Raw genomic sequence first — 10,000 nt, 5'->3', positions numbered from 1 at the left:
ATGTATAACACATTCTGAACGGGAACCCATTTTGGTGTTAGCATCATGTTATGCTTTAGCTATTGAAAAATAGCAGATCTACAAGCTCATATCGCGCCACCGAGTGGCGCGCTACGAGCTTGTAGGTCTGCTATTTTTTGAAAAATCGAAGAACGACTGACATTTTTTAGAATCTGATCTCAGGTCAGAATGGGTTAATCAGACCAGTGTGTGTCCAGTGGAAACCTCGTATGAATCTGATCTCAGGTCAGAATGGGATAAACGGTGGAGGTTTGATCTGACCTGACGTTGTCGTGCTTCTGGATGTAGATCTTATGGAACATCATGTCTTCCTTCTTGGCATTGATGTCAGCCTTCATCTCCATGGCAACATGCCGCGGCAACACAGAGAGTAACAGACGTTCCTGCAAAACACGAGAAAAGAAATACATCACGCTAAGCAGCGCCATTCACTGTTATTCTGTATCCGACAGGTGTGTGTGTGTGTGTGTGCGTGCGTGCGTGCGTGTGTGTGCGTCCGTCCGTTCGTACGTGTGTGCGTGTTACTATTTAGAAAAGCCAAAGAATAGTAAAATTTGAAAATTAGACATTGAGAGGACATAAGTAATAGCAATACCTCGTAAAGTAATCATGGTTGTTTTTATGATAATGATTGATTAGAGATAGGAAAATGAAATATTAGTACTGTACTGTATTTTTTATTTATTTTTATTTGTCTTCTCCTATTTGTGATGTACTGTCTTACCCTGTGGGCCACGAGCCTGTAATAAAGTTTATATTAGGCGTCTCGGAACCAAAGATAGCAGCCCAACAGGACCACAGTGGAAATAAGTCACTGAACCAAAGATAGCAGCCCAACAGGACCACAGTGGAAATAAGTCACTGAACCAAAGATAGCAGCCCAACAGGACCACAGTGGAAACTAGAAAAAGTGCCCTTCCGGGCACAGGTCTCCACCAGGTTATCCACAGATCCGTGCAGTTAGAGGTAAAAACACTTTTCGGCCAGTTATAGCGCCACCTTGAGGCTGAGTTGAAATTGTTCATGTGGCATTTCGTCCTCGGCCTAGTGGGAATGTGGGTGCACAATTTCACGGAAATCACGCGATGTGTTCATGATTTGCAGCATTTTGTTTGAAACTGAGCACTCCTGTGAATTTTGGAAGCCAATCTTAACCAATCAGGATGGAGTCTGAGAAATCTGAAAGACCGGTTTGGTTGAATGGCTCTAGAGAGACTGTGTACCAATTTGCGTGATGTTTGGACAAAATCTGTAGGTGTACTGTGCAAAAACTTGTTTTGCACAAAGCGGCCTCCTGGTGGCGCTATAACAGGCCGTTCTGGAAAGTTTGGGGCAGAGGTTCATGGTTGGCATCCAGGGAGTGTGTGTGCAAAATTTGGCATCGACCGGGCTTGTTTTGCACAAAGCGGCCTCCTGGTGGCGCTATAACAGGCCGTTCTGGAAAGTTTGGGGCAGAGGTTCATGGTTGGCATCCAGGGAGTGTGTGTGCAAAATTTGGCATCGACCGGGTTAACGGTGGCTGAGATTAGCTGTTCACGGACGGACACACGGACGGACGGACGGAGTGCAAAACATACTCTCCCCATGCCTTCGGCTGGTGGAGACAATAAGTCACTGAACCAAAGATAGCAGCCCAACAGGACCACAGTGGAAATAAGACACTGAACCAAAGATAGCAGCCCAACAGGACCACAGTGGAAATAAGACACTGAACCAAAGATAGCAGCCCAACAGGACCACAGTGGAAATAAGTCACTGAACCAAAGATAGCAGCCCAACAGGACCACAGTGGAAATAAGACACTGAACCAAAGATAGCAGCCCAACAGGACCACAGTGGAAATAAGACACTGAACCAAAGATAGCAGCCCAACAGGACCACAGTGGAAATAAGACACTGAACCAAAGATAGCAGCCCAACAGGACCACAGTGGAAATAAGACACTGAACCAAAGATAGCAGCCCAACAGGACCACAGTGGAAATAAGTCACTGAACCAAAGATAGCAGCCCAACAGGACCACAGTGGAAATAAGACACTGAACCAAAGATAGCAGCCCAACAGGACCACAGTGGAAATAAGTCACTGACTTTTATATCTATCTTTTATATACCCTGCTATAATAGACTGTGTGTGTGCGTGCGTGATAGAATAGACAGACAGACAGAGTGCGTGCGTGATAGAATAGACAGACAGACAGTGTGTGTGCGTGATAGAATAGACAGACAGTGTGTGTGCGTGCGTGATAGAATAGACAGACAGACAGTGTGCGTGCGTGATAGAATAGACAGACAGACAGTGTGCGTGATAGAATAGACAGACAGACAGTGTGCGTGCGTGATAGAATAGACAGACAGACAGTGTGTGTGCGTGATAGAATAGACAGACAGACAGTGTGCGTGCGTGATAGAATAGACAGACAGACAGTGTGCGTGTGTGATAGAATAGACAGACAGTGTGTGTGCGTGATAGAATAGACAGACAGTGTGCGTGATAGAATAGACAGACAGACAGTGTGCGTGCGTGATAGAATAGACAGACAGACAGTGTGCGTGCGTGATAGAATAGATAGACAGACAAGACAGACAGTGTGCGTGCGTGATAGAATAGACAGACAGACAGTGTCTGTGCGTGATAGAATAGACAGACAGACAGACAGTGTGCGTGCGTGATAGAATAGACAGACAGACAGACAGTGTGCGTGCGTGATAGAATAGACAGACAGACAGTGTGCGTGCGTGATAGAATAGACAGACAGACAGACAGTGTGCGTGCATGATAGAATAGACAGACAGACAGCGTGCGTGATAGAATAGACAGACAGACAGACAGTGTGCGTGCGTGATAGAATAGACAGACAGACAGTGTGCGTGCGTGATAGAATAGACAGACAGTGTGCGTGCGTGATAGAATAGACAGACAGACAGTGTGCGTGTGTGATGGAATAGACAGACAGACAGTGTGCGTGCGTGATAGAATAGACAGACAGACAGTGTGCGTGCGTGATAGAATAGACAGACAGACTGTGTGCGTGCGTGATAGAATAGACAGACAGTGTGCGTGCGTGATAGAATAGACAGACAGACAGTGTGCGTGCGTGATAGAATAGACAGACAGTGTGCGTGCGTGATAGAATAGACAGACAGACTGTGTGCGTGCGTGATAGAATAGACAGACAGTGTGTGTGCGTGATAGAATAGACAGACAGACTGTGTGCGTGCGTGATAGAATAGACAGACAGTGTGTGTGCGTGATAGAATAGACAGACAGACTGTGTGCGTGCGTGATAGAATAGACAGACAGTGTGTGTGCGTGATAGAATAGACAGACAGACAGTGTGCGTGCGTGATAGAATAGACAGACAGTGTGCGTGCGTGATAGAATAGACAGACAGTGTGCGTGCGTGATAGAATAGACAGACAGACAGACTGTGTGCGTGATAGAATAGACAGCTATACCTGCTGTTGGTTCTCTCTCTGCAGGTGCAGTCTGGCCTGGATGTAGCCCCTGGTCTCCTGGAAGGCCTGCCTCTGGGACACCTCAGCAGGATAGTGGGTGCAGATCCCAATGATGTTAGTGCAAAGAAAGATCAGCACGTTGGCGCTCACCTGGAGAGAGACAGACAGACAGACAAAATTACATTCTACAAAATGCCTTCTAAACCAGTAGTTCTCATACCAGTGCAATTGAAGCTACCGTTTGAATTGAAGCAGATTTTAAACTATTCTATAATTGCATTGTAAATGTCTCTGGATTAGAGTGACAGCTACTCGAAATTATTGTCTAAAATGATTGTGACAGCAGAATCCGAATCAATGTTTTTTGTCAAATCACAGGTTCACAGGTGTTCACAGGAAAGGGAGGAATGATTAGAGAACAAGGACAGAAAGATAGAACCTGGTCAAAAAGAGAAAAAGGCTCTCTCTCAAAATACAAGCTCACAACATGTTTTGGTTAGATCTGCTAGTTTTCGTAGGAATAGGGGTGAAGTAGTAAATAGTTTAAGGGGTAGGCAACCTTAAGCAATTATTAAGTCCACTCACTTCTACAAATTACATAATAATTCACATCCTGCTGCACATAATTGTACATTCATTCAAACTCCTATAACTCATGACTGGGGAGGGATTAGGTGTGTTATTGCTCTGAGTTTAATGATCATTACATCCTGAACATATGTCTAAGGTTGTGTGTATCCTATATGGACAATCAAAATCAGTTGGGAATATTTTATTTTGATGTGGTGTCTTAATAATATATGGCACACTGACTATCACAAAAATGAATGGCACTTCACATGAAAAAGGTTGCAGACCCTTTACCGATAAAACCGGGAAAGCATTGTGCGTCAGTTTCGATTTTTGACTAGTCAAACATAGCAGATATACAAGTTCACAGCATGTCACTTGCTGCAAGCTTGAACATCTGCTATATATATTTTTTTATTCTTAAAAAAGAGCACATCTATTCGGCTATTTAAAAAAAGTTTTAAAACATTTGAAGTTTGAAGAAGTTGCTAAGCAAGCGGAAAAAAGGACATGAATATCCTTCGGGACAATAAAGATTATTATTATTATTATTATTAAACCAATGAATGGAGGAAGTGGTGCAAGGTCACAGGAACTAAAGTGAGAAAGTAAATAGCTTATCGTCTATACCCCGATAGCCGACATTTATACACTCAGCATTATCCCATTCTGACCTGAGATCAGATTCATACAAGGTTTTCCACTGGACACACACTGGTCTGATGAACCCATTCTGACCTGAGATCAGATTCTAAAAATGTCAGTCGATTTAAAAAAAAATAGCAGACCTACAAGCTCGTATCGCGCCACTCGGTGGCGCGATATGAGCTTGTAGATCTGCTATTTTTCAATAGCTAAAGCATAACATGATGCCGACACCAAAATGGGTGCCCGTTCAGAATGGGTTATATAAACAGGACATTTGAATGTAACTTTGACTAACTTTATGTAAACAAAACAGCCAGCAGAGAGTGAGAGAGAGATCGAGGCGGGCCCTGTGTGAACGCATGAGAACTGCAGAGAACTGGAAGTGGAAAACTTCAAAAACTGCAACTAGTGTATTAAGAATCAGTGTTGAAAATAATATATTATTTTACTGTAGAATTATGTCATGATCATGGTTCAAGGTCTTTTGTACATGAACTTTGTTCTTCTGGATCCTCAGATGTACAGTAAGTGTGCCCTAAAAAAAATTCAGTGCTTGACAGATTCTTAAGGTTTCTATGAATGTATTTGACGATTTGCCCAACATAGGAATAGGGTTAACATACATTTTAAAATGTAATAAAAAATAAAAAATAACAATATTAAACATATCAGACAGTTTGCATTTCCCAATAATTAAATACATCAGTCTAACCAGAAGCAGAGATAAAACATGACCTCAGTCAAATTAAAGACCGGAGGGAGACATCAAAAACAGAGATCTACGTGCATGCACACACACACACACACACACACACACACACACACACACACACACACACACACACACACACACACACACACACACACACACACAAAACAGGCCACAGGACATGTTTCTATTTGTAGGATCAGTTTCCACTTAGCTCTTCAGAGTCCATTGGCCAGCTAATAATTTTCACAGCACGTTTCATGTCAGCTCGCTGGGGGGACATTCACAATAATTGTCCTGTCCGCCCCCCCCCCCCCCCCCCCCCCCCTGCATCATGGGAAAGGCTGACCGTGCTTGACCTGTCACGGGGGTCATTTCCTTGTGAGATGTGTTTCTTGTTTACAGCCTGAGATTGGAGCTCTTCACTCCAGAGACAGCCGTGGAGGAAGAGCTACTCTGCCACGGTGTAGAAATACTCTGATCCAGTAAATACTCTAATCCAGTGATCATTTTGCTGGCTAAAACTACACACGTCGCCTTTCTACATTCGGCTCCGATTTACGGCTTCCGGTGGAACCTTCAAAATAAGGGTTTCGCTGAAAAATGCTGGCGGTTAAGTGAGAGTACTTAAGAGTCTAGCGGTATAAGTACAGTACTTAAAGTACAGACAGTACTTTAGAGTCCACCAGTGGTCCAGAGGTGACGTTCAGGTGTTCAGACACTACACACACAGCCTGAGAGTCAGCCAATAGGAAGCCCTGCTTGCCAAGATACTTCCTGTATCACACACAAATGAGACCGAACAAGAACTCTGGTGTTTTACTTAAACCATTCTGACCTGAGATCAGATTCATACGAGGTTTCCACTGGACACACACTGGTCTGATTAAACCCATTCTGACCTGAGATCAGATTCTAAAAATGTCAGTCGTTCTTCGATTTGTCAAGAAATAGCAGACCTACAAGCTCGTAGCGCGCCACTCGGTGGCGCGCTATGAGCTTGTAGATCTGCTATTTTTCAATAGCTAAAGCATAACATGATGCTGACACCAAAATGGGTTCCCGTTCAGAATGGATAATGTAAGTAAAAGTATTAATACCACAGCATGAGTTAAGAACATCACAGGTTGCAAAAGCCATGAGTTTTCTCAAGCCAGAGAGAGCTCAGAATTGGCCACATTTTGGACGCAAATGCACCTACAACTTAATCTGTGCGACTCACAAAATACATTTGGGAGTTATCTGTGCGACTGGCCATAGTTTCTGTGGTGCATGCCAAACTGGGGGCCTTCATACTTTTCAAATGGGGGTCTGTGGGCTAATAAGTATAAATGTTGAGGTCCTTGCCATGAACATACATATTTCCCTACCATGCATTTGTACGAATACTTTCATGTTATAGTATTGTTTTTATTCATTAAAAAAAAACACACAAATATATTATACAAGTTAAAAGGAACGGCAATTAAAGATATTTATGGGGGGGGGCAATGTCTCACAACGGGTAAGGAGTAGTACATATAATTGTTGAAAAGGTTTTATAACCAGTATTGAAAAAAATGGACAAACTCAAGTAAAGACAAAACATTTGTATTTCAGTACAGCACTTGTGTGTGTTATGCATTTGTTTTACTTTCCACCACCAGTGCTAAATACAGGCTGCATGAGGAGTGAGCCAAGAGGAAGGCCTGAGATGAGACATCCTGTATCAGACGTTAATAAGGCTGAGAGGAGGAAAAGCTTTGAGCTGAGTCAAAGAGGGCTTTCCCGTTATCGCCCCTTAAAGAGCCACGCAGGGCTACAATGTCTTCCAAAACAAAAGTTATCTAACGTCAATATTTTGTCTGTCTGTCTGATATTCAGGGTCGCAGGGTTCTATTTGGGGGGTTGTGTGAATGTTTTTTTTTATCCAGGGCTTCTGGGATTCAAACCAGTCAGTTACCACATTTTGTAAGAAAAATGGGCAAACCGCAGGTCTACGATTAAACAAGCCCAAAAGAAGCGACTATATAGGCCACATATATACTGTATTGTACAGTACATTGGCTATTTGGAAATAGCCGATCTACAAGCTCACAACGCATCGCAGATCTGCTATTTAAAAAAATATATATACATAATAATCTTGAAGACAGCGTGAAATATTTGGAATATATTTCAGAAACATTACAACACAAATCTTGAATGGTTTGGTGTAGAGGGGAAAAAGGAGGAAACCAAGTACAGAGCCAATTAACCCATTCTGACCTGAGATCAGATTCTAAAAAATGTCAGTCGTTCTTCGATTTTTCAAAAAATAGCAGACCTACAAGCTCGTATCGCGCCACTCGGTGGCGCGATATGAGCTTGTAGATCTGCTATTTTTCAATAGCTAAAGCATAACATGATGCCAACACCAAAATGGGTGCCCGGTCAGAATGGGTTAAAGGTAACGTATTTAATGTACACAACACTGATAGTCTATTAAAAAGTTTAATCTGCAACACAATGCGATATGTATTGGAGTTACAGAAACGAATAGATTTACGCGCATCACTTGGTCGAGGTGCTGGGTTAGAGAAAAGAAGAATGAGCCAAAGCTCTTCATCTCGAGACATTCGAGACATTTCGCTCTTCATCTGGTCAAACTAGGAGTTTGACCAGATGAAGAGCGAAATGTCTCGAAATGTCGTCAATAAATGAATAATTGGAGCAGATGAGTGTGTGGGTTCATTCTTGTATGTATTGGAGTTACCTGCTTTCATCTCTCTCTCTCTCAGCTAAAGGGTCCTCGGCCTGAAAAAACGATGCTTTATAGATACAATACATGACCATTGAGTTGAGTGAATGTCACTTTCTAACTCTACAGTTCGGTACACGTCAACCGGCCCCCGCAAAAATAAAATAATAATAAAATAATAAAATACAGACAGAGGGAATGCTCTCTGCAGACAGACACCGCCACACACTTCTTGTGGGATGATTGATTGTAGTTCTTTTGCTATTTTACTTGTCTATGTTGAAATTGTAGGCTACTTGATGCTGGATGTCTCTGCTATACACAGCCAGTCAGGTACACTCAGTTTGCACACACATTTACGCTCAAAGGACCACAATGGAAATACACAAATACCTCTACGTACAGTATGTACTACAAATAATAATTATGCTCATGCATGTTTTGTCAAAAACAATCAATCAATCAATCGATCATGCAAGCAAGAATCCGCTTTATTTACGTACAAACTAAAGGCAAGGAATACAGTAACTCAATGTCAAAATGTTTGGTAGAGTTGTGCAAATTATTCCAAGGTAAATCCAAGGTAGTAGGGACAGTTAGCTTAAAATAGAATATAATCTTTTAATCCACAATGCCCTTTTTTATGCTTTTGACCCACCCTCCACCACCCCCCCCCCCCCCACCCCCACCACACACACACTTCTCCATTGACCTACTTTCACCGACCTAATGACCTTGTAAGTGACAGGAGCGTATGCAAGCTGTCAGCGCCAGGCAAACGGAAGCGGGAATCCCAACAATAAGGAGCTAGGATACACAAAAGAGGAAGGAGAACAAAGACAGCAGTGACAGAGGAGACGAGGAGAGGAGGAGAAAGGTGACCAGAGGTCAGAGGTCACAGAGGAGACGAGGAGAGGAGGAGAAAGGTGACCAGATGTCAGAGGTCACAGAGGAGACGAGCAGAGGAGGAGAAAGGTGACCAGAGGTCAGAGGTCACAGAGGAGACGAGGAGAGGAGGAGAAAGGTGACCAGAGGTCAGAGGTCACAGAGGAGACGAGGAGAGGAGGAGAAAGGTGACCAGAGGTCAGAGGTCACAGAGGAGACGAGCAGAGGAGGAGAAAGGTGACCAGAGGTCAGAGGTCACAGAGGAGACGGGTAGAGGAGGAGAAAGGTGACCAGAGGTCAGAGGTCACAGAGGAGACGAGTAGGGGAGGAGAAAGGTGACCAGAGGTCAGAGGTCACAGAGGAGACGGGTAGAGGAGGAGAAAGGTGACCAGAGGTCAGAGGTCACAGTAGAGGAGGAGAAAGGTGACCAGAGGTCAGAGGTCACAGAGGAGACGGGGAGAGGAGGAGAAAGGTGACCAGAGGTCAGAGGTCACAGAGGAGACGAGGAGAGGAGGAGAAAGGTGACCAGAGGTCAGAGGTCACAGAGGAGACGAGGAGAGGAGGAGAAAGGTGACCAGAGGTCAGAGGTCACAGAGGAGACGAGGAGAGGAGGAGAAAGGTGACCAGAGGTCAGAGGTCACAGAGGAGACGAGGAGAGGAGGAGAAAGGTGACCAGAGGTCAGAGGTCACAGAGCTGGAAGAGCATCACAGAAAGGGGGTAAAGAAAGCCGGTTTACGACGATTAGGAGAAAGTAGCAGATCTACAGGCTCACAATGCGGCATGTTGTGAGAGCTTGTAGATTGGCTATTTAACTGGTCTAGGCCTGCCGGTGAGACGGCAATCTGGGCCTATAGGGTGGTGAGGGTTAATGGCAATCTGGGCCTATAGGGTGGTGAGGGTTAATGGCAATCTGGGCCTATAGGGTGGTGAGGGTTAATGGCAATCTGGGCCTATAGGGTGGTGAGGGTTAATGGCAATCTGGGCCTATAG

General features: G+C 44.0%; 1 protein-coding gene across 3 annotated transcripts in view; it reads right to left on the bottom strand.

The window, feature by feature from the left end:
• LOC310861527 (adenylate cyclase type 6-like) overlaps nt 1-10,000 on the bottom strand; it is a 100,708-nt gene that overhangs the window by 23,469 nt on the left and 67,239 nt on the right. For all 3 annotated transcript variants that reach the window (XM_083769007.1, XM_083769008.1, XM_083769009.1), the window contains 2 exons: nt 3,479-3,628; nt 283-404 (listed from right to left, as the gene is read on the bottom strand). In XM_083769007.1, coding sequence (XP_083625133.1) covers nt 283-404; nt 3,479-3,628 — 272 coding nt within the window. The remainder of the gene's footprint in view (nt 1-282; nt 405-3,478; nt 3,629-10,000) is intronic.

This window comes from Protomyctophum parallelum (assembly GCF_964188405.1).
Source record: "Protomyctophum parallelum genome assembly, chromosome: 7".
Lineage (NCBI taxonomy): Eukaryota > Metazoa > Chordata > Actinopteri > Myctophiformes > Myctophidae > Protomyctophum > Protomyctophum parallelum.
The sequence above is the reverse complement of the archived record's forward strand: the minus strand, read 5'-3'. Positions and strand labels throughout refer to the sequence as shown.